We start from the raw sequence: 26,372 nt of genomic DNA, 5'->3' as shown, positions 1-26,372 counted from the left end.
ATTCAACAGGTTAAGAGCACCCTAAATACTCCTGCTCCTGAAATTTTCACTTCTACTAGGAGTCCTCCACATCACTACCAGGCTATTCTGCCTGGGTAAAACGTGTTTTCTACTGAAAAATAATTTTTGCCATGCCTTGTCCTGTTCCCCCCTCCCCCCATTTTTTTTAAAGGCTTGTCCTTCTATTGTTTCTTGCTCTTGCTCCTTACTAGGCATTGTGGAAGGAAGCTGTATGTAGTAGATGAGAAGCACTTTCTTTTTAACAACCTTATAGATTTGTATCAAGATCCTCACTTAGTATAAAGAAGTCTGCAAGGTTTCTGCATTACAGCACAAACACTGCTTTTCACATCTTGAATTGTTACCATATTTTTTGTTAGCCTCCTTTTCATGCTCTTATCAGTAGATTCCCTTTTTCTTTAAACTTTTGCCAAGAAGTCTGTTTTTCTAGTATGTTGCACCCCAAACCCACTTTTTCTCAACAAGCCACTTGTAGTTACAGTATTCCAAGAAAAGAAGGCAAAGAGGAAAGTTTTAAAAAATCTCAAAAAAAAAAAAAATCTCCCTCTTACAAGATTTATCTGCACACTATCCCTCATGTTGAGCTCTGCAACTTAGATAAACAAAACCAGGCAAACTCCCCTCTCCCATGAGCTTCCCTAAATGTAGGAATATTATTGTTGGCCCTTCTCACCCGTTCTTCTGGAGAGGTGCTGTCATCCAGGTTATTGAGGGCATTTTCCACCCGGGCCAGACGACCAGACAGGGACAGCAGGAGGTTGACCACTTTGTCAAGGTCACCAATAAACATCTTGAATTTGTCAAACTCATTTGGTTTGCAGACTTCTTTCACAATGGCCTCTACCTCCTCTCCCAGGATATTGTTTGCTTGGATGTCTTCCAGAAGTGTCTCCCGTGCTTCTCTCAGCACCTGCAACTTCCTACTAATGCTGTCAATAAGTTCTTGCTGTGGAAAATAAAAGAGATAAGAATTTATTAGCACTACTGCACTGCATTTTTCCCTGCTTCTGAAAGTAATGTCAGCTAGCACCTTAATACATTTCCAACTTCCATGAAGCTTTGATAACAAGTGCATTACAAACAAATTGCCTGTGTCTAAGGTCTAAACCTCTGCATTCAAAGGTCCAGAACATAGCTGCACAATGCTCAGCTTAAGACGTGTGCTAAAGCAAATTACCTTGTGGAAAAATATGAAGGTTTTTCACCCTACCATGAAGCCTTCCTGATTTTTCTTTGAGCAGCTTTAAAGCTGTTATGAACAGCAGAAAGTACAGCATGTGTCTGTGTCTCTAAATGTCAGGTCAAGTCCATAACACCTTGCTGAAGAGCTACACTTAGGAAGATACACAGTACTAGAAAAACAATCCTGTATTTTCCACATGATGCAGTTAAAACTAGGGCACTGTCAAGCTTTCTTCTCCTTTCTGCATAATATTAGCATTCCTCCAATAGCAGTCCTTCCACTCTCAGAAAATCTTAGCATTAACAGTGCTTTACAACATTTCTGCAGGGTAGTCATAATCCCTAGAGCACAGGGAATAAAATCTGTGTTGTACAAAGCAGCTCTGTGCAAAGCTGGGCAAAGTGGCTCTGCCAAAGGACCAATGAAGCATCACTGTCCCAGGCCAGGCAAATACACAGCCTCACTTGAAGATTGGGGGACTTCTGTACTATAGTCCCCACTGCCTGAGGTGCACTTGCACTGCCTTAGTTTGCATGTCAGGAGCAGAACCAGCAGAAACCAGACCAAGAATCCAGACCTCCTTTGATCACCTGTGGTCCCTCTGTGCTACTTCCCTGCATTTGGGCAGGAGGTCTTGCTTCTTACATGCCCATTAGCTTTTGCTGGTGCACAAGTGGTGTAAGTTAGCTCAGCCAGCTGTCGACTCTGAGATCATTCACACCCTAAAAATGCCTTGTTCATTTAAATGTAGGTGCCTATTAGGTATTCAGCTAATTTCAGGTAAGAAAAATTTCCAAAGCATTCTCTAAGCCTACACCTCAGTATTCCACCTCAGTGCAAATTCTGAATGAAAATTACATCCTTTAAAATAGTCATTATTTCACAGTACCCCTAGCTTTCTTTTTAATTACTCATAGCATTCTTTAGGAACTCTGCTTTCTAAATGCAAATCTGATTACAAGCCTTCATGATTACTGAGAAAACATACTGATAGCAGCTGCTGCTCGCAGAGGCCACTGAACAGTCATAGCCAATTTATTTTGGGAACAAAAACCAGCACAAAACAAAGTCTGTCATCTTAAGAGAAAGCAACTACACCGTGAAAATGTAACAGCCTTTTTGAAAGTAGAAATTCAACCCATGGATTATCAATACTAGTCTTTTCCTTTTTGATTTAATGTACTCAGTCCAGGTCAATCTGGATCTGGGTTATCTGTTAGCCTTGGTGCCCAAAAGATTAAGGTAGTAAGCAGTGCTACAGATGCCTGCTTTAGTGACTGATTAATCTGCAGGATTTGATTTTTTTCCCCTTCTCTCAATGCAAATGCAGTTTGATTTAGATTATGTAGGTCACAGTGCTACACTCTCATTTCTCTCAGATGACATGCACTGTGCTGATGTTTCACCATTTGAAACACAGCAAGATACTGTGGTGCTCTATGTTATTATCTCAAGGTTTTTTCACTTCTGCAACTATTCTGCAACTTTCTTTAATTAAAAAAAAAAAAAAAATAGGCACACGTCTGCTCAGCATTTACTGATCTGGTCTGCCAGTCCAGACCAGCTCTCTCAGTTTCTTTATTTAAAAAAGCAAGAAGCCATTTTCCCAGTAACATCCTGTATAGTAACATCCCAAGCAGCTGAAGCTAACCTCTAAAGCAACAAGACTGTCATATCTATTAAGAATTTGATTACGATTACTGATTGCTTCATACCCATATGAAGTAGCCTCTGCATGCAGTAACTGTGAACTCACTACATCCTTTTGCTAAACAGTAGAAAACCTGTATTATTGTTCCATATCTACTGAGCCAGAAGATCTGCAGTCTCCATCTTCAGACTGGCTGATGAATAATTTATAGCTGTGAATTCTGTACCAGTACACAAGAAAACAATAAAGTCATTCTTGCTGATGTGACTATCAACACAAAAGGTGGCTCAGCAGAGCACTGCTCAGGTGGCTCGCTGCTTGGCATGCTTTTATGAAAATTATACTCTGCTTTCAGCTCACCACCCCATTCCTAAGGAATTCAAACCTCAAACCAGATAAAAATTGGTATACATGAATTATTTTTATACTCTTCAGCAGTTGCTGAAATTTTCCTAAGGGCAAAGGGGAAACTTTTACACAGCCATACATGGATTTTCCTTGTCACAAAAAACACTCTTACAGCATCTTCAAAATCTTCAATCTTCACATGATCAGTATTTTATAATTGTAGCAAACCTACATTAAACTCAGTACACAAGACACACTCATTCCATTCCTGCTAGCTGGGAATACAGGGATTGGCTCAAAAAAAACAAAATAAAAAATAAAATAATTAACAACCCTATATGAATTCCAGTACTTATTTCAAAAGTAAAAAAATATCACCACACATTTCTGGTTTGCAGAGCAGAGAATGACAAATACAGGAATCATTCCACAGTGGACTGCAATTAAGATATCTCGTAACAGAACTACCAGTTTCCAGGAACCAAGAAACAGGTTCTGGGCATATGGCCCATCTAAAACTACTGAAGTCAAAGTGCGCCATTAAAATGTTCGGGTCCCAAAGAATCCCTTGTTAAACTGTTGCTAAATATGAGAAGCTGTATCTTCTGTTCATTTAATAAAGATGCCTTGACCGAGTTACAAAGAGTTTTATATGTTTTCTGACAAGATCCATGATGAAAGCCCACTGAACTGAGTGTTCCATCTCCATGTGGAAGAGCAGGGAGAGAAGCAGGGTGTGTGTGCTACAACATGTACACTCAGAGAAGATGGGAGGGTTCAGCTAAAAGCCCGTTGTGAAAACCTTCCTGTATCATATGATTAGTGGCATATACTGAAGCTGGGGGATGGATGGAGAAGTATGAAAAGGCTAAACATGATTTTCCTGTTAAGAAACCAACAAAAGTAAATGGCACTCTTGCTAATAAAAGTTTTAGGATTTAGTTTGTTGAGCAAACAAGAAAGGTTTAATTTTACCTCCCTCCTATTCTGTAATTAATGAGAATGAAACTAATTGTAGCAAAATCATGAATGTGACAATCATGTGTAGTACCAGATAAAACCAAATTATTAAAAACAAAATGAAATCCCTAATTTGTCTAAGTAGTACAGCTGTTGGATTCAGCAGCTGTCTAGAAAGAGGGTGAGGGAAGGGCTCCTGCTGCAGCCACACCATGCCCCTGGCACTGCACAGCACACTGAACTGTGCAGTGCAGAGGCAGCAGAGGGAGGCTGAAACAACACAGAGCTAATAGAAAACACAACAGCCCACTCAAATGCAGTGCCACCCATGCCTGCTCTGAACCACAGGTGGAAATCTCTCATTCTTAGTGACTAAATACAGTCCTAATCATTAAAAATAATTTTTTTGGGACTGGATTATCAAGTACACCCCAGCAGCTGAGTTTTAAGCAGAGAGCTGACTTGGACAGAACAGGTTTACACACCACTGCATTACTGGCTTAGGTAAACAGAGTTAAACTACATCCCTTTACTTCATCAAACAGAACATTTCCTCCAGCTTATCCATATTGGGAACAATGATTAAAATATTTTGTGCCAAGTTACTAATGCGATGAATGCAATGATTTTACTGTAGGAAAACACTTTCTCCAACCACACAAATGTCAGATCATCACTGTAGCATCTAGGGAATTATGGTGACCTTTGATCAGAAATAAAACACCAAAAGATGGGGATGAATAAGAAGACTGTTTCCCTCCCTTGTGACAAGCAACTTCCACTGAATCTACCAGGCTAATTAATTATCTCCCACAATCATTATTAATTTGGGAGGCAGGAGAAATAGTTTGCTGCTCATGAAAACAAAGGGGGAGGAAAAGAAAAAAGAAGGTGTGTGTATGTTCCTTCTCTCTTGAGACAAATCCAAATTCTGGACCTAAATTTCAAAAATTTGGAACAACTAAAACCACCACCAGCTTCAGTGGGAGACATAAGCACTGTTGGGTTTTTTTACATAGTGAGAAATAGAGAAGGACCTCAAATGGAAAACAGTATTTTAAAAAACCTCCTCAAGACTTTTCCCTTTGAGACTTTCCAAAACATACAAGTTGCAAGAAGCACCTAATATGAAGTTCCTAAATTCACAGGCGTACACTTAACTCATCCCCTAAAACAAACAAAATAAAACCCCCAGAACCAAAGGAGACTTTTTTTCCAAGCGATCCTGCACATCTAGAAGGCCTTTTATTGAAGACTGTTTAGTCAAACAAATTCACATCTAATGTAATGAATAGAACTCAGAGCCTCCCATTACACTTTTAGAAATATCTTTTACCTTCTTCTCTGACAAGTCATGATCCAGCTCATCTTCTGAATCATCCTCACTCTGCTGCTGTTGCTGCTGCTCCTGCATGTCCTTCATTTTAATCAGCAGCTCTGCCTTTGGTGCAGATGTGCTGTAGTAAGTAGAATTGGTTGTCAGGGAGATGGCAGATGGTGCACTCTGCTCCTCTTTCCTGGGAAAAAGTCAAAACTTTCATTAACTGCCTTGACACCCTAATCAATGAAAAGAAAGAAGAATGTTTTAGAGCCATCATTTCCCCAAGCAAGCAGGGGGTTCAAGAGAAAACTATTACCTATATGAATAAAGAAAACCACTGTCTGAGAATAAAATCTGTATTAATTCAGTATGCTCAGCAAAAGTTAAAACTGAAATCATGCAGACAATTATACATAATGACAAGAATTGAAATGTATCAAGGATATTGCATCTGGAAACAAAATGGAAAGTTACATTTTACAAAGTAGTGAAAAAAATCTCAGTGTCATAGACAGTATCCTCTTGAATTGGGATAGTACAATATAAGTATTTAACTTTTTGATTAGGGAATCATAACCAAACTTCTTGAGAAGGATATAACTCATCAGATAATTTGTATCAAGAAAACAAAAGCCAGAACATCAATGTGGATGGAATTAAATTTTTTCCTTCTTTGATCTTGTTCACTTCTAGGAAATGCCTCATGCCCGCTTCAAGGTGTCATAATAAATTTTCATCACACAAACAACGTAAGAATATTGTCCCTTCTCTATCCAGTTACTAGACTGGATGATCTTGGTAAAGGATGTAATGGCATGGATTGTAATCAGGATGAAATGGCAAAAGTTAATTATTTTTTCAGCTGTCAAAGACTGGCTTTCAACAATGTCTTGGAAATATTTCATATTGTACAACGCTGTTGTTTCTGTCATTAATGGTATCATTAGTAGTATATGCTTGACTACTATTTTATCACAGAAGTCTCAGAAAAGACCCTCAACAGAAGACTAACCTCCAGCCCCCAAGGAATACTGACACACTCTGGATGAAAGTTTACAAAGATATACCAGCTTACAGAAGGTAATACTCACTTCTCTTCTGAAATTTTTGGAGAGGGAACTTTTGGCAGAAGCTTCCTGCGCTGCTGAGCTTCTTCTAAGAGATGTTCATCTTTAGGGAATATACCAACCATCAGATCCATTGTTGTTTTTATTTTCACATTAGGATCTAGTATGTCTGCTAGAGATTTATCTCTTCCCACAATCTCTCTGGCGAGTTCCTCTGACTTCCAGTCTTCAAAGGTCTTTTCCTTGGCCTTTACATAGCTGGATGCTTGCGTGGCAACACTGCTGTCCTTCAAGTTGCTCCCAGGTTCTTCAGCTGGTTGAGGGTCTACTGGTTTGGTTCTGGCTTCTGGCTCTGGCTCTACACCTTGCCTGGTGTAAGCACAGAATCGTGAATAGGATTGCTCAGAAGTGCTGAGTGTTTTAATCTGGTCCTTTTCCAAACCACTGGGTAAAGCAGGAGGCTCCATGGTACTGACAAGGCTCTGCCGACTCTCCTTCTCTGCGCTGCTCTCAGAATGAACTATCTTGATGGGAACCATTTTCACTGTAGTATTGTTGTCTATAACCCTTTCAATTCTGGAAAATAAACAAAATTCATCCTTAGATATGGAAGAGCCTTAAATCTCAATTTGTATCTGCAAATCAGAGGGGAAGCCCAAAAAGACAGTGAGGTATGGACTCTTCCTAGCACAGTACCTCAAACCGTAAATCTACACGTTATTTTCTGCCCTGGTTTTAAATTGTGTTATTAGTTAATTTGTAAGGTACCCTAACATCAGCCTTGTACAATACTCGTGACACAGGACTTCTGTTTGTTTCCATGAACACGAGGGTCCAATCTCAGCAGCCAGGCCCCAGATTTCAGACAGGGCTGCTGAATCACCTTTTACCCCTTTGCTGCCACAGGCACAGAGGAAAAGACGCCCTCAGCCCATCCTCACACAGATCCAACAGTGGCCTTGCCTTTTGGCCTGACAGGCTGCTGAGCTGCCTGGGGAGTCTGTGATGCCCTCACATCAATTCTCAGCTCCTCCAAGGCAAGAGACAACAGACCAGATGGGAGCATCCCACAGGCTAGGTTTTCACTGAGCTACAAGAATAACAAAGAAGAACACACGGGAAACCTGGAAATCATTCAAAATTTAATTACGTGGTTAAAAAAAAACTTCATTTATTAAATTTCACATATGACATAAAAGCTTAATAAATAGAGCCTACCATAGTGTCCTAGTTTTCCACTTGAAGAAGAGAACCCAGTCATTGAAGAGGATAACACACAATTCTGGATATTCTTTTTAAGAGAAGCTTGTAGCAGAAGTTCTGTACTGCACAATACAAAGGGCCAACTTTGCCATTCAGTAAGGAAAGGTATTTAAAGCAGAGGCTAACTTAGATTTTTAAACTGGACAATAACATGTTAAATAACATTATGGAAACATCTGCAGTGTATGTAAACCATATAAGAAACTGAAGTCTAGTTTAGTGGTTCTGAGTTTGCAAAAAGTTTAAAATTATTATCATAATGTGGGTTTGGAACCACTACAGCAAGGAAAGGAACATTGCCTACTAGCTAAAATATCTGGTTTCGTCTGGCTGGTAGTTTGCCGCCTTTCAGATAAGTGACCAAGTCATACTACAGCTCTTTTCTAAGCGTGGGTGTGTCACCTTCCCTAAAATAAGCTTATACTTTTCTACTGTTGGTAAAAGCAGAATCTGTTTGACTTGACATTTTTTGTATCTTGTATTTTAAATGTATATTTGCCTCTGAATGAGGCAAATGAATGAACATGCAGCCCCCAGTAGGTATTTACTTTCCACAAGTGCTTTGTGGATATGCTTTGACATATTGATCCAACTCCTGGGACAGGTTTTCCAGCCCATGTTGAACCTCCCCACTCCCATTTCATCAAGCTGTTTTCATTCAAGGGGATTGTCATTTTAAAGAGCTCATTTCTGTGCCCACTGCTTAGACCAGAGTTCCCCACCTGCAGACTTGGACTCTCCTCCAGACTGCAGCAGAGCTGGGCAGTGCCCAGCCACCACCCCAACCCTTTATTTTGCTTATTTTAGTTAAATCCCAAACATTTGAAGCTCTATTGGAATATGAAGAAGAACATTTTGGAATTTGGGGGAAATATAAGATGAATGCATAAATGTATGCAACTAGAAAAGAAGTGAGCTGAGTGCAATTCTTCTCCTAAAATGCCCAGCATCTGTTTTGAGGCTTTGAGTACATTCCTCTCAGCCTAGTCAAAGATCTTCCAGAAACTTAAAGCATTGTTAAATCAATTGCTTTCAGTAAAAGCAAGGACAGTTCAACATCAGGTGCTTCAAAAATTCTGTTTCTGCAATCACTACCCTCCTGATTTCTGAAGGTTTTCCATTTGTAGAAAGGCAGCATGAAATTTTTGACTTGCAGCAACCCTTGCTTGTGGACATTCCAAAGCTTAACCCAACCACAAACAGTCCCTCCTTGACTTGAGTTTAGGTTTAGTGGAAATCTATTGATGCACTTCTTTCAGCTTTGCTGTTGCTAAACGGCTGTCTTTGGTAATAGCTGAGTTGTGTACACCATCAGTGTACAGTACACCATCAGTACACCACACAGTCATGTGTGTGTGTTTGCCCCACACACATTATTCTACCTAAATCACTGCAGGAAACCCTGCACACACACTCACTTTGGCCTCCTGATGAACAAGACACTTCTCTTAGAAGAGTACAAAAACTATAAGCTAAAGTCATCAAACATTAGCTGCCCACAGCATGCAAAGTGGCACGTCCAAATGCCCATACAGAAATAATAAGCCAACAGAAATAATAAGCCAAATCTGATTAACTATGTATTAAGATAAATCTACTGAACATATTTTATTCATATGAAATAAATACCATAAAAAAAGTTTTGAGGTGTGGCTGCTACACTTGTTCTTTTTGGCCTGTTTTAGTGAGTAATTTAATTATTAACTGGGGACAACAAGTTGTGTGCAAACAAGAGCTGTCTGGGCCTAAGAATTTTAAATGTTAGCAAAAGATTCACAGGGTAAATATTTCATCATTTAGATATGGGCATATAATTACGCATACCTCAGTATTCATTTCAATATTAAACCTTAGCAAAAATGGAAGGACAAATACAATTGCCTTTCTACACATCCTTCATATCTGTTCATAAAGAATACATTAAGGAAGTCAAAGCAAAATATTACGGAAGTCATTATTGTCATCTACCTTAGCACATGGATTCTAGGGTTCATATGACATATGGCATTTTTCATTGTCAATTATATTATTACTACACGTTAAAAACAGAGCAGAATGAAACCTCATTTTTTCTTCCAGTTGTAAGAGGAAAAAGATCAAAGCCTATTTAGGAAAAAAGTGATTCATGTTTTCATGTCATGAGGCAAAATGGAAAACCAGTTTGTTCAACCATTTACATTAGAGTAGAGAAAAGCCATGCCAACTGCTTTTGCTCAGAGAAGCAACCTCTGCAAGAATTCAGCTTAGAGGTTTTTTTTTTTCATTCTTTAACCATGAATTATAGTGCTGAAGGATTTATGCAAAACCAAGATTCCTGAGCTTCCTGGAAGAGTTTGTTATCTTGTGGGAGAATAACCTTTTATGATGTTAGCAGCATATGACAGATGCAGCAATCCATTAATTCCAGTCAGTTGTCTAATTCTGAGTTTATCTACCCTGGGAAACTACTGACAGTCTCCTACTGAGTATTCAGTCCTTGTCAACATGAAGTGTTGAGGACCCCTCCATAGACAACCTGAAGTGCCACATTTCACTCTAACAGCAACATAAAACCAGTCATGATTTGGCAAGCGTATATTAATTACTCTGTGTGTTTTCAGAGCAGATGTTTTCACAAAGGATCCAGCTTCCTTTCCCACATCTGCTTTGCCCCTCCTTACACTGATTCATGTTTATATACAGATTCAGGTAGGGGACATGATGACAGGGACTTTTCTGACTTTGCCTGTACTTTCAGAGGAAAATCCCTTAGAACCTTTCCCTTTCATTTTCTACTAACTACCAGCTGTAACACCTGGGCAGCACAAGTCAACTAAAAGAAACCACAGACCAGCTTAAGGACAGTAATGGTACCAAAAGGAATTTCACACAAGTATGTGGTCTCTAAAATATGCTGCAATGGCTCAATGCCTAATGAACTTGAAGGATGTGTAAAGAAAAGGAAGAGACAATCAATAATAAGGTCTAACTGGGCAAAAAGTGTTAATAAAATAGTAGAAGAGTTACATCTAGTACCTTGCTGGATTCTCATCCTGTAGGGACACAGGAGGTTTATCAGTGAGCTTCTGGGGTGCAAACTGCGGAGAAGGGGACCTTGATGACTCCATGCCAGGTTTTTGAAGATACCGATACTTGGAAGATTCAGACTTAAGGTGTGTTTTTTCTTCTAAGTGCTGACAAACATTCTCTGTGGATGACACTTGCTGGAGATGCTGTGGATTAGCACTCTTCAGTTTTCCATTGAAAGCTGCAGGACTCTGACAGAGAGAGGACTGAGTGGCAAAGACTTGGGCAGAGCTGGGGGATGAGGACAGAAAGGGCCGGCTGGCTGCTGCCAGCAGAGATTCAGAAGAGGTGCCGAGTGGTGGCGCAGAAGTATCTGGTCGCCTGTATTTATCTCTTTTAGGTGGTGGTGGCCTCTGAGGAGCAGGTCCACGCTTCTTGTTCAGCAGCGCTGGCTCTATTCTATGGTTTTCCTCTCCTTTGCCCCAGGACTGACAGGAGTGGTTCTCGTTCAAGGTCTGTGGCTCAGAGTAGGGCAGGTAAGGCAGGCTACAATCCTTGCTCTTCTCATTCACATTTTCCTGAGAGTATCGGTAGTCACTAGGCAATGTCCCAGACCTGCTCCGACTCTCGTGAGGCAGAACTGTAGGTTCTTGCACGTGCAAAGGTCTGACAGAAGACTTCCACTTGTGGCCTGAATTCTGGTCCAGTTGATCACTCTTCTCTTGGGGGTTTTCCCTCAGGGCCCCTGTGTCAACTTGCCTAGAGAAAAGAACATGATTTTAGTATGTGTATGAATTTATCTCCTTTGGCGCAAGGCCAACGCACCAACCCAGGAAGCTTGAGCTGAGATCACATCCAACACTGAACACCAACTCCTCCAATCTATGGTAACTGTACAGCACAAAAACACCCTCTCATGTATGGGCACACATGGTGTACCTAATCTAACATGATGAGTCAAAACATAATGTCAGGCTAAATTAGGGTATGGAGCACCACAGGACATGACACAACCTCTGGGTAACCCGAGGCGCTGCAGTGTGCACAGCTTACTTAAAAATGCACAGCCAAATGGCCAAACACTGGTAGAAAACAAAACTGTCTCCAGAAGAGGAATTGCAATACTAAAATTTAATTCTCTTCTTGCTCTAAAGTCAGTAACAAAGTGTGTGAAACATGTTTCTTATCTAGGTGCAAAAATACTTCAGTAACATTTTAAAATGCAAACTGAATACCAGGAACTTTAATTATGAATCTGGAGGTTGAATTTTTGTGTATCTCCTGAAAAATTAAATGAGAGCAAACAAAATGTTTGCTGAAGCTACAAAACTAGGAAAGGGAAAATTGCTATCTCCTGAATTAAGGCAGAAAAGAAAATCTAGAGGTTTATTTTCCAGTCAGACTTATTTTAAGTTTGAACTTCTTTTGCCCTGTCAGCACAAATGACAAGCAATGGCCAAAAAGGTCTCATCTTATCCTAAAAGATAAGTTTTTGGGCTTATTCCAGTTTCACACTCTGTCTCTCTAGTCAGGAAACAACCTTTTACAGTTCCATGCTTGTCCTTTGCCATGAGACACATAGTACATTTGTGCTCACCAGATAAAGACAAACTGGGGAAGGAGCAGAAGGCAGGAGAAAAGTACCTCTGGAGCCCTGAGAGGAGACTGGTTTGCCCTCTGCTTTAAAGAAGGCTGAAGAGACATTATGAGCTTAGAAAACAAGCTGCAAGAAAGAAGTCAAAGGCTTCAGAGAGCTACTAATGTAAATTATGCTACTGACAGTGCTGGTCTCTGTATTTTTAAATAGTAATTCTGTAGTCATGCACTGCTCAAGCCTTCTTTTGAGGTGACTGTGAAAGAGGCATTTTTTCCCAGCCTATTTGTAAAATAAAGTTTACTTGAATTTTTCAATGTAAACACGTTATTAACATCACTGTACCAGTTTTGAGATTGTCTGTAGGCAGTTAACACTGGTGTGTAGGAAAACAAAATTTGAGATAAAAGCACATAAAATAACTATTAGCTTAAAGTCTGTTGTAAATTCAAGAAGAAAAATATTTGGAGCAATTACATACTGCATTTCTAATTTAATTAAATTAAAACAAATATTTAAAATGAAGTACTGTGGAAAGATGACTGATTAGATGTGGATTCCTGAGAAATCACATACACTATCTTTCCCTCTCTCTCATGTGAAGTGTTAAACCTTAAAATTCGACTTTAACCGGTAAATATTAAATTTAACATGAATGAGGAGATTAGTGTTGTTGACATTCAGGTTTCTTTACCTAAGAGTAGTTTGTTCAGACAGCTTCAAGTTGTCTGACAAATTCAGAGTTAATTCTGATTGACAAAACAGAATTGACTCCTCTTTTAACAGTATTGACTTATTGACTCCTCTTATAACAGTAGATGAAGGACAGTTTTGTGAAATAAAAAATTAAGCAAAAGGCCAGAAAGACCAACACTATTCAGATTTGGTTACATGGCATCTTGGCATCTCAAGAGTCAGCTCATTGTCCCTAGTGACTTCAATGTAGGCAGAACCAGGCCTGTAAATACATCCACTAATTTTGATGGAAATATTTACCCAATGAAGACTACAGGCCTTACATATGAAATACTGTGTTTAAACAAGCATTTTTTCATTGTCTAGATAACACATAAACAGCAAAATTTTCTCCTCATTGACCCCTGCAAAAGCTCTTCAGGCCTACCAATTCACCTTCACATCCATAAGCCACAACAAAAACCAGTGCAACAGATGCTCTCAGGTGCACAGAAAAATCAAGGGTATGACACAAAATGTTGCAAAGACATCAGTTACATGCATTACCTCAGCCAGTTTGCAAAGTACACCATGAACTTCGCATGCACATCGGGATTGGGAGTGCTGGTGGAAGCAAACAGGACCAAGAACACCACCAATCTGACACATCTGCATATCCAAAACATGTAACCAATATACTCGTGTATATATATATATATATATATATATATATATATATATATATATTTATCTGCCTCAAAAGTAATGAATGCTCTAGCAGTCCTGTCACTTCCCAAAACTGAGCAAAAGGACAAAGAATTACAGCAGAGAGAAATTTAGAGATGCCATATTTGCAAACACAGAGATAAAATTCAGAGATTACACATAGGACTTCATAAAGCTTCCACAAAATTATTAAAAATTTTGCAGCGCCACACAAAATGGATCTGAGGAGAAGTGGTGGTACATTCAACACTGAAGCTAAATTGCATTCAGTGTGAGTGCATCTTCATGCAAAACATGCTCATGACATTATTTTGGAGAGATGTAAGCTTACTGTTCAGAAAGGAGGAAAAGAAAACAAGCTTCAAGCCCCAGGAGAACACAGTGGCAAGAACCTGCAAAGTGTTACATTATTATCAATACTGAGAAGTCCACTGAGCTGCTTGCTATTTGTCAGTGCATCATGTAATAATAATCCCAGAACACAGCTGATTTGGAAATGAGGCCTATAGGATTATGCAAAGATAACATACCACTGAAAGGAACTTATAATTTATAACCAAACATCACAAAGTGAGAGACAGAACAGTTTTAAATCATCTGAAAACATGACAATTGACTTAATTACTATTTTCATTCTAGATAACAAACCAGCCAACATCAAAACCATTAAATTCTTAGCTATCTTCAAACCCAAAGCTCCCCCACCCCCATAATATAATGCCACAATTACCCAAGTTGCAGGAACCTTTCTAAGACAACAGAACCAGGAAAGCTCATACAAATTCCCCACCCAGGCACGGCACATTACAGCTTTCACTGTCAGACAAGTTACAGCAGTCACTTAACCTGAGCTGCAAAGGAAGTGTAATTAAGAGTCTTATGCTATTGCTACAAAGTAGTATTCAGCAAGGGTGAGTCTAGTACAGGAGTCTAACATGAACCTTTTCTACTGCATTTGTTTTTAGTATTTTGCTGTAGGAGTTTTCATACCTAAGTGGCAGGAGGCAGAAAACCAATGTAGGCTTCTAACTGAAAAGAAGGAATTGCTTCATTATATAAACCAGTCCTTCACATTTTTGAGAAGCTCTCATTTAGCAGAGAGCTCAGCATTCCCAGAGGGGATCTGTGTGGAGAGACAAGAGGCTGAGCACTCATCAGTGAATGCAGGAAGAGCTCTGCTCTGTGTCTTGCACTTTCCCAGTGGCCATAGCCACCAGCATCACTTACTGCAGTGGGGGTGGGAATGTGGATCTCCATACTGGCACAAAGGACTTTCTACATAAATGGACAAGTACGTCTCTCAGTTTCCTTCTGGCTTCCTTAGCTTGGAGAATACACACTCAAGACTGAAATGTAAAGGCCGTGTAAAGACTAAGCTGGGCAAAAACCTCCCAAGTCTCATCCTCAGCCTGGACACCTCCAGTCCCCAAAGTAACAATACAACAGGCTATTCCAACAACCTAGAGAGAGGTAACAGTCATGTGAGCTCTTGCATGAAGGTTAAACCATATACACATACACATAAACACATACACACACACACTAACCTGGAGTCTGCCAGTGGAGTCAGTGAGCATTTACAAAGATGAATCATTATGTATAGATGCCTATCTGAATAATAACATTTTTGGTTGCCATAAAAAACAACTCCAAATCACTTTCTTCATTTGCCCCATACTCAAGACTTGACTAAATCTCGATAGAGAGACAGAATGATCTGATCCAATGTTGTATCTCAATAAATGAAAGTGATTTCAATAAACTCAATGTGTTTGATTTTTATCTGTCTGATTTACAATTTCTTGAGAACACTTTCAGGCCAACCCAAACAGTGCCACGAGACGCTCTGACTTCAAAATCCCAGACCAGATAAGCTTTGCAAAAATGCATTAGCCAACATTTGAAAAATGTATTATTCGTGAAAGACCTGACCTCTGTGCAAAAGTTTCACCATAAAACATAAGCACAGTTATGCAACCAATGGTATGTCCTGCACTAACTCACTGGCAAAGGAGAGCAAATGGAGTGGCTGTTTTTGATTTAATTTAAATTCCTTTCAAAGAACTACTAGCTACACTGGAAAAAGGCCTTCGTACCTGAGCACGACTCGTCCATAAAAGTCCTCACCCTACAAAAACAAACACTCTCAAAATCAAGGCCACAGTTTTACAGTCCCTTTAAGATGACCATATGCAGGTACTCTGCCAGAAGAGGCAGTCTCCTTCTTAGACACTTTGAGCTTTTTCTTCCTGCTCTTTCCAGCATACTACAGTAGGAATTGTACAGCCTCACAGAAAACCGGATCAAGGATCTGACCTGGCTTGAAACAGATAATTATGTGGCTTAAAGCAATTGGGAAACACTGTCTTTGCATATGACAAAATTCTGTTTATAGGCACAGCTCTTGCCAATACTTTTCAAGCTGTGAACTTCATGTGCTGAAACTGTGTTTTCATTGTGTATTTTTCTGGCACTTGGCACACTGGGATCCAAAAGCACTTCTGCAATAATGCACAAATAAAGGGTGGTTTCTTCTATCCAGTATAGTTCTGCTTGAGATGGCACAATGCTATGAAGCTAGAAGGGGGTGCATAGGGCAAGACTGTTGTAAATTCAGGAAAAAAATTGCCACTGAATGCCACCTTTTAATCCATATTGATAAGTACCAACTAATGCATGATGGGTGCCTTCTATGATTTCAGAAACTTCAAAGGTTCAAAGGCATCAGCTCCCCCAATACAAGAAAGGTGGAAGCCAAGTAGGATGTGCTAGGCTATCTCAGGTCTCACAAGATACCTGTGTTTAGACAACCATTTAGCCAACCAAGTTTAGCCAACTTAGAATTAAACCTGAGCTCTCTGTGGACTATAACTTGACTCAGAATTTCACTTGCACATAGATGTCTCCCTTCTATTATTTATCTGAATCCTCATCTGAGTCCCATATCCTTTTTTTTTTTTTTTTTTTTTTTTTTTTTTCCAGAGGGTCCAGGACCACTTAAGCCCTTAAATTGGTTTTACTATTGCAATACTCAGGAGACACTGCCAACACAACACCAGAATTTAGACATGCAATACCAGGGCATTTATTTCACCAGTGGTTCATTTTTTCTGTTGAACTCTCTATCTGCTTTCACTACTGAGTCAGTACAGCACACACTATCCATCAGATAGCAACACAGGAAGCATATTCCAAAGATGCTGAATGACAACTTTATGAAAGTACTTAGAAAACTTAAAAGATAAATGCAGAGAATAAAGAGCCCTCTAAAGAACCATGATGGCTGTACCCTACAGTCATGCCATGAAGAGGCACAGCATATAAGCCACTACAAAGAAGTAGAGCTGTCCACTGCCTTGGTCTGAAGAGACAGGTGATGGCAACTAGCATCCAAGAAGCACTACTGAAGCAAATGGTCCTGAAACCAAAACACATGTTAAGATTAAAAGAATAACGAATACCGAATGATGAGAGAATGCTTTCTCTCTCTCAAGGGAAAAAAAAAAAAAAGCCAGTCAGAAGACAACTGAAGGTACAAAACTAGCAAGATATTTCACAAAGTATATCCCACAGCACATCACTGGTACACTACAACCCATTTATCATGGCGAGTCTTGGTTTTTCAACTCTGTCTCCGAAAGCCTGTTAACGTTATCCATGCCTCAATGGCAGCTATCTGTTTAGTCAGTCACACTAAATACAGCTTAGTTGTTGCACCCAATGTGATAAAGCAAAATGTCACTCTACCTTAACAACCCTTGCATTATCACCTGGCTTTAGCATGGAATAAAATACAGTAACAGGCACTGCTTGCCAGTCCATCAATCCCAGCAGAATTGCTCTCCTGTCCTGCATGCATGGCACCATACACACTGCAATGAGTTTTCATATCTCATTCTGCCTCTCTAAAAATGTTACCTCTTTCCCCATGAAAATCAGAAATAAATAAATAACAAAGAACATGTCCACTCCAATTCTGCAGTAAATAAAGTTATGTTGATGGATGTATGTAGGCCAGTAATGGATAACAGCAAAAGACAAAGGCCCATGACAAAAAATAAAATCTGATTAAAAATATATTTCTTACAGCAGGGCCTTTATGCAGAAGGGAAGAATCTTGTGGGAAAGGGCAGGGGGAGCGATGCTTTCCTTTCCTTAGTTCAGAAAACAAAAGCTCCTCCTCCATTCTGCTGCACATCAAAAATAAACAATAAAAGGTAATTTTTATGGCTGTATTCTTATTGCTTTATCTACTGCATTCTTCTCCTAGCACAGAGGGGATTACCTGCATGGAATTAAAATTACTTCTACTCAAGTCAGCCAGTTAATATGTTCAGTACTTACACACTGATATTCTGAATCATCAGAATATCCCAACAATATAACGAGAACCATCATATTACACAAACGGCAACCATTGCAGAGACAAAAGACAATATTTTCCAACACTGTTAACAAGGAAATCACAGTGACATTAAAAAAAGCTCAAAGAAGAATGATTGTTTTGTCAATTTACTAAAAAACCCCCTACATTCCAGTTGCCACTCCTTTGATTTTTTTTTTTTACATTTAGACTTTTTTGCCCTGATAAAGCTGTTGCTGTTTTCTTGTTGCTATTACTACTGAAAACAGCTGCTTGCAGCTGAACAAGAATTAGGTAACAGAAGACAAGCCATAAAATGAAACACTTTGTGAATAACAACTAGGTCACCTGGGATTCTCAGGCATTCTCTCACCAAAAAGAACACATAGTTAGCTCATCTCTAAAGGAAAAAAAAATCCTAAACCAGTTGTTTAAATTAATTAGCATGCACACATTTCAATAGCCATCTTTTCACTCTGAGCCACACTCACCGCTTGCTTCTAATAGTCACATCCAATTCTCTCACACTCCCAGCTAACAGCTCCTGCTGCTGTGGAAAAGGTCTTCGTGCAAGCCTGTACTCCCAGTAGCAGGCTTGCCAGGCAAATAACAAGATGAAAAGCTCTCGCACCACCCCTAGCCGAGAGGAACCCTGAGCCTGGCACCCTGAGCCACAACAACGGCACTGCAGCCCTCAGTCCAGAAAACAAGTATTTTCCAAAGGCACTGCCTTCTAATTCCAGTGTGCATGATGCCAACTGTGAAAACAAAAGCTGCTAAAAACAGTGCGTGTGTGTGAGCATATGCACACAGAGCATCTTAGCTGGAATTAACTCACGTTTTCCCCCTATTCTCCCAACCCATCAGCAAGCAGAGCAGTCGACTGCACTAAGCAAAATAAAATTCTGTACCAAGCATTGCATCAGTGCTAATTTGCTACTGTAGCTTCTGCTGATAGAGGCAGAAGATGCAGCCTGTGCTCAAAGACCTGAAGAACAAAAGAAATACTGTATGAATTAACACTGCAAATTTCTGTTCGCAACTGACAAAAAATGGTAAATAAGGCACAAATCTCTAGCCATTTTCTTTCATGCTTTAACACTGAAGACAAGACAATCTTACCAGGATTTACAGCTTTTTACCCATATTCACTGGATATGTCAGCTTTGCATCCCTGCAAATGTGCCAGCCAGTTGGAAAGCCTTGCAGAACTGAATCTGTCTCAACCTCTGCGTCTCATTTACTGTAACACAGAGGATTTTCAAAGCCATGCCTCACAACAGCTGGCTTGTTTTTGCCTGCTTCCTATGATTGACAAGTTCATACAAGCTCTGTCAACTTTAACCTTGATAAGTGAAGGCTTAGTCTGTATTGTATATTACATCACCAGAAACTTCTGACCTCAGGGAAAAGATCTCAGAGACTTCAAAGCTTTTCCTTTCCCCCACCCCCACCTCCTGGATTTGCTTATTAAAGAAAAAAAACCCAACAAAACTTAAAAGTCCTTTAATTTTTAAGGGTTTTCATTTGTGAAAATCATGATCTGCATTTCCACAACTACAGCTCTGCAAGTTTTAAATATTCACAATAATTTTAAAAGATCAGTGTGTCACTAGGTTCCTCTCTGAACAACATTCAAATAACCAGGTCTTTAATTCCAAAGGAGAGTCTTCATCAACAGCCCTCCAGCCTGAATTTTTTTGCATGTGTTGTGTGCACAGGCGCCCTCTCTTGCAGGAGATTCTGCAGGGAAAGAACTGAATGCTTTCATGCTGCATGAGCACATTGCTACCCCCACGCTCCATCTTTAGAAGGCATCACGGCTTTCATCAGAGCAAAGCTCAAGCTCCTTTCCATTTATCTATGAGAACACATTAAAGACTTAATAGAAAAGTTATTGATAAGGCTTTAATATATATGAAAAGATAATTTTAAAGATGACCACTTTAAGAGGAAAATGTTATTTAAACTGCACACAAAACTACACAGGGCAGCTAGATAGCTAGTTAATAACCTCCCCTAAAATTTTTCTGCCTCTAAAAGCTGCCTATTTGATTTCAGTAGAGAGTGAGAAGGACTTCAAGAGAAAACTCCAGTTTACATAATACAATACAACTGGCTAACAGACTGCAGCAAGTCTGGCTGGCCCATGCAGAGAAATGGAAGCTATAGCTGCCACATTACTTTTTAGCACAAAACTTCACTCACATTTACTGATATAAACAGTCTCCTGCATGACAGCAAACCATAACCATGTTGCCTAAGGGCTTATAGCAGAAAGAGAACATTTCACAGGCTAGCTTTTAGTACCGGAACACCATAAAGCCATTCCGTATGTCAGAAATGCATGAATTGCTACACTGAGGAGACAAATCAGTCACCTATTTCCAATTATGCTTTTCATCAAGTCTCTTAAGGAAAAATAAAATCTACAGTGCATCAACACATGATGTTTTTATGACTTTAACCACTGGAGAATACATCTTACATTAGCTCTAAATCTCCATATTCAACTTATCATCAACAGGGCTACATATAGATAGCTGAATTTTAAGCAATGCAACAAAAATGCACATCTTTAGATGGTCTGCATTCTAATCCTATTTCCAGGAGAAGCAGTAATATCAAATCAGAATACAAAAACTAACTAATATGTGTAAATTTATCTCTGTTTCTCTCTCCACAAACACTTTTGTGTATTATTCTTTCACTCACACCCAATTTCAGAATAATGTTTAGGACTTCTTTCAGCTACTCATGCTTGGTAATACTTACCTTTAGCAGGGGAGGAAACTTTTCTTAAGAAGAAACCACCCTCCAACACCTCCTTTTATCAGCCCATGATGGCCTCACATACCCCTAGCTGTCACTGCATGCACAGGGAGGAGAACAGATGTGCCAAGAGCAATTAAAGCAAAAATAACTTTACTTGGTAGCAAAAAGCTACAAGTAGTAAAAACGGGAAATAAGAGATAGGATGACCAATCTCAAGTTTAGAAACAGGGATTCAAAGTTCACCTAATAAACCAGAGGGAGGGGGATAGTCCACATTTTCAAAGGTGTGGAGAATGCACAAATTGGATGGGGGAGAAACAGGGCTGTATTACTGTAGTACTGCAAACCAAGCACAGGTTTTGGAGGCAGTCCAGCACCCATTTAATGAGCTGCTGGTGAGCCTTGTGGAGCATCTCACTCATCTGCAGGACGCACACCTGACAGCCGCCGGCTGCCAGGACAGTGAGGAATGGGGAGGCAGTGGCAGGAGCCTGCAAGTTTTAACAATTTATTTAGCCACAACCAACCCCCAAATCCCAAAATAATGCATTTGTGATGCTTATGAAGATGCCCACGCATCTCTCAGCTCAACTAGCCTGGAAGTTTTAAAATGGACAAGGAGAGGAAGAAAAAGGCTACAAGTGGGACAATTTATCATGCAACTTCTGCCTTGATCCTGAGGCATGAGAAGAATCTGGTGCAAAACTTTGCTATTTGAAGAGCTACCCTGTGCCAGTGGCCATATGCATTTAGATAAATCTTTTTTGAAAGATTAAGAATCCACAATGTGGTATTTAATTTTGAAAAGGACATTTCCATACATGAGATGAATATTTTTCAAGAGAACAAGCCAGATGGCATTATGCTAAGAGATAACATACAACTGAAAATATAATATATGAAACTCAGAGAAAATGTGTAACACCTACCAAAACACCCAACTACCATTCTTCCTTCCCTCTCTCTGCCCCCTCCAAAGGTTGAATTAAATAGCAATTGAAAGGAACATCCACCAGAGAACTTAGATCCTATGCAAATGAGGAAAACCCAAAACTAACCTAGCAAAGCAGATGTATAAGCAAAATACGGTAAATAAAGAAATTTTTAAAGAAAAGCTGAGGTACAAATCCTTAGGGGTGTTAGGATTTAAAAAAAAAAAAAAAAAAAAAAAGAGAGGGGAAAAAAAGGCACTTCTTTAAACACAATATCTGCCAAACAGATTATAGGGATGAAAGTACAATGGTAAGAAAACAAAGAAAATAAGGCTGCAGCAAAAAATTGACACAGTCTCCACTTCACAACTCCACAAGCAAAGAACAGCCTTTGCAGGAACTATTCTCAGATGCTGCACACCATTAAGAGTGGGTAGTCACAAGCTACCTGGGCCATATGGCAATCACCTGAAACTTCCACAGGAAATTGTTGAACTGGGATCTGTGATGCACGGCTACCCACTCGTCTGATACTTGGACAGCTGCTTGAGCACAGTGACAAACAGTGTTGGGGGAGGGAAGGTGTGAGGGTGCTGAAGAGAAAGAATGAGTGAAAGAGAGCAAGAATTAAAAAACAACTCCTCATTATGAATCTGGAGAACTTCAGAATCATAACATAACATGTGAAATAAGCAAAAATATAGAAATTTTATTAAGAGATTCAGCAGCTACACTAGTGAGTAAAATTGACAAAGAATAATTTGGGCATGTGTAGAAAAGATACATCTTGGATGCACTAATAATCTTAGAAAGAGTAACTACACATAGGAACAAGAGTGATCTGGATGACAGAGACTTTGGATTTTTAGATGAGTTATATAAAACTAAATTTTATCTCACCTGAGGCTCTTAAAAATTTGACTCCCATGAGACAAGAGTTCTCACTGGTTTCATCACATCATTCACATCAGAACTCATTAGATACAGATTATTCAAAAAAGGGGTGAAAAACTAGGTGGCAGCAGTTGCTGCTATGAGGAAATTATTCAGATTTAATAAATGCGAAGTAACCTACAGGAGAGATTTTCCTGTACTTCACCAGCCTATACAATGATGCACAACAGTTATTACTGCTACACAAGTTAGGAACAGCTGAATTTCACAGACTGTTCTATGAACATACAATCTTTGTACTTCACAGCAGTGAAAAACAAAACAAAACTCCCAAAATAAAACAAAGCTCAAAGATAGGCAAACCAGCAGAGGCTTGACAAGATACCCAGCTGCATGGCTTCTGGTTTGCCCTGGTTTTCTGTTTCCCCCCTCCAAGCATCTGCTACTGGCTCGCATAAAGAAAAAAACCTGCCTAGGTAGACCTTTAGCCTGCTTTTAAGCATCAACATCCATCAGCTGCCATCATGTACCAGTGATTCAAGGTTCCACTGTCTCAGAGTGTGATATTTGTAAATCTGTTATTAGTCAGTCACACACACTAGCACACTGAAATGACATAATGGTTCATGGCAATGGAACTTAAATTAATTACAAGTATTCACAAACCTAAGGATGATGAAAGGTTACAGGAGGTTTCTCATATATGAATAGATGCTGTTAGACTCACTCTCCTCTATATGAACAGCAAGAGCTACAGTAGGTTTTACCCATTTTCAAACAAAATATAAACTTTTTAACAGCCCAGACTGTACTGTGTCATTGCCGTATGTCACACACAATGACATCACTGGCAAAAGAATGGTCTGAGAAATGCCTTAATAATCTGTATCTCATGACAAAGAGATGCTAAGGACATGGACCTGCTGGAGCAAGTCCATAGGAGTGCCAGGGAGGGGATCAGAGGGATGGAACACCTCTTCTGTGAAGACAGGACGAGAGAGTTGGAATTGTTCAGCCTGGAGAAGAGAAAGCTCTGTGGAGCTTGTTAACACATGCATGAAATGTTTGCCAAAGCAATTTTCCCACTGATTTCTAAGGAAACAGTTGGACAAGATCATACTATTTCTTCCTCACACAGAAAAGGAGGAAAACATTTTGCTTACATAGCTCTGGTAATGTCTTGGTAAGTCTTTCAATGCCTGAGACATACTTGTCCCGCAATGTCAGGAAAAGTAACTCACAGTTTGACTCTTAAATGCAACAATAAATGAGGAACCTCAGGAAGGTCAACAAGGCCAAATGCCAGGTTCTGCCCCTGGGTCAGAGAAATCCCAAGCAGAAGTTCAGGCTAAGAACGGACCAAGATCAGCCTTGGGGATGCTTGCGGTCAAAAGTTCAATAATGACTTGGCAGTGTGCACTCCCAGCTCAGAAAGCCAAATGGCTACACCAAAAGCAGCCCGGCCAGCAGGTCAAGGGAGGGGATTCTTTCCCTCTACTCTGCTTTTGTGAAACCCCACCTTGACTACTGCATTCAGCTCTAGGGTTCCCAAAAGAAGAAAAATGTGGCCTTGTTGGAATGTGTCCAGAGGAGGACCACTGCTATGACCACAGGACTGGAACATCTCATTGAGGACAAGCTGAGAGAGTTGGGGCTGCTCAGCCTGGAGAAGAAAAGGCTCCAGGCAGACCTTACAGCAGCTAAAGGGGGCTACAGAAAAACTGGAGAGGGACTTTCCACAAAGGCATGTAGTGATAGGACAAGGGGGAACGGCCTTAAGATGTAAGAAGGCAGGTTTAGATTAGGTATTAGAAAGAAATTCTTTACTGTGAGGGTGGTGAGGCACTGGAACAGGTTATCCAGAGAAGCTGTGGACTTCCCATGCCCGGAGGTACCAATGACCAGGCTGGATGAGTCTCTGAGTAACCCAGTCTAGTGAAAAGCTCCCTGGGCATTGCAGGAGGGTTCGAACCAGATGATTTTTAAGGTCCTTTCCAAACTGAACTATTCTAAGATTTAATTATTCTTAATAAAGAAGCTTAAAATAGATATGCAACACAATGCTGGCAAAAGTTCTCGTTAACTATTTTAGGAAATGGTCCTTTTGCTACATATAAAAACTCCCAAGCCTTCAAGTCTTGTATTTCAGTAGCTCAGTTCCTAGTTCACCTGATCATAACACTGTATACTGGTACCTTATTAATTTTTTGGCAACAAAATGTATAATTTAAAATTTCTGGAGTTATAAAAACCTGTGTAGTTTCTAAGAATATTTCCAATGACTAATTTACACCATCTACCATTGTGAACATGAGGAAACTAATTTGTCCAAATGTGCATTGTGGATTGTTGGGGTTTTTCCCCCCACTGTTAATTACTCCTCATAGATATATATAAACCCTAACACCTATAATGCTCACAAATCAGAAAAAGCTAAGAGAAGTAACTGTCTTATGTACACATGTAGATTTTATATGTCTGTACATATATACATACAAACATCCACATAGGCATGATACAAATAAGCACATACACAAATGGAATACTGGTAATTTTTAAATCCTTTTCCATCTCACTCACTTCAGAAGACACAAGCTGTTGCTGAAAGTCCTGTGTTGCTGAAAGTCCGCCTCCTTCCTTGCACAATAATTTGCTGCTCCTCTTCTCTTGGTGAGCATGGAGCCTAGATATTCACCAGGTGTTGAAAAATCTTGCTTGTAAAGACCCTAATAAAAAACCTGGGAACATATCTATAAACTCCTGTTTCTGGATTATCGAAGATTTTTTAGAACATTATACTTGGGCATTTAGGACAACTTAAGCATTAAGAAATTATTTTTATTTTGGTTTTGTATTGTAAAGGCTGCTCCTCTGTCTTCAAGAGCTCAACTCAAATAGGAGTAGCCACTAAGGTATGAAAACACTGAAAAATATTTTACAGTGTTTAATTAGAGTTGAGTCACACTGTGGTCCTATACTTGACACGCATATGCTCTTGGACTTGACACCTATTAAATGTCAAAGCATTTTCTGCAGTGTGTGATCTCAGATATCCTTTTTCACTTTCTGAAGTTATGTAACTTTAATAGACATCACAAGAACAAATTAATAGAGCTAGGAGTCAAATGTTCTTAGAAAGTAAATAAAGGCAGTGGCTGTAAACATCTCTAGTAGATTACAATCTTAAGAATTAGATCATAAAGCATGATTCTTTTGATGCAGAATGACTTATGTGTGCATGTCATACTGCAGGAACCCAGAGACTACTGGTCAGAGCATCCATTTCTCTCTAACTTTTTGAAAGTCTATTTCAGCTTAGAAATTGTGGAGACTTCTATAAGGAAGGTAATTATATAATCAGTTTAAGTCCTTTTACAAATGCAGAGAGACATGTTTAAAGAAACACAGATTTTATATCCATAAAAAGGTAAGCTTTTGTAACTAATTTGAAATAGAAAGAGTGGCACAACAAAATAAAAAAGCTTTTTTTTTTTTTTACGGATCAGCTGAATTGTATAATGCTTTTATGCTGTCCTAAAATTAGGAACATACAGAGAATCACATCAACCTCTCAGTATAAAAATACTCATCTC

At 39.5% G+C, this 26,372-nt stretch overlaps 1 protein-coding gene across 6 annotated transcripts in view; it reads right to left on the bottom strand.

Moving 5' to 3' along the window:
* Positions 1–26,372, bottom strand: part of SHROOM2 (shroom family member 2) — a 116,647-nt gene that overhangs the window by 6,169 nt on the left and 84,106 nt on the right. For 5 of the 6 annotated variants that reach the window (XM_072933758.1, XM_030280579.4, XM_030280587.4 and 2 more), the window contains 4 exons: positions 10,830–11,579; positions 6,576–7,127; positions 5,500–5,680; positions 695–967 (listed from right to left, as the gene is read on the bottom strand). In XM_072933758.1, coding sequence (XP_072789859.1) covers positions 695–967; positions 5,500–5,680; positions 6,576–7,127; positions 10,830–11,579 — 1,756 coding nt within the window. Of the gene's footprint in view, positions 1–694; positions 968–5,499; positions 5,681–6,575; positions 7,128–10,829; positions 11,580–12,417; positions 13,253–26,372 lie in introns of those variants that run through there. The other variant, XM_072933769.1, reaches the window with a different exon arrangement.

This window comes from Taeniopygia guttata, chromosome 1, assembly GCF_048771995.1.
Source record: "Taeniopygia guttata chromosome 1, bTaeGut7.mat, whole genome shotgun sequence".
Lineage (NCBI taxonomy): Eukaryota > Metazoa > Chordata > Aves > Passeriformes > Estrildidae > Taeniopygia > Taeniopygia guttata.
The sequence above is the reverse complement of the archived record's forward strand: the minus strand, read 5'-3'. Positions and strand labels throughout refer to the sequence as shown.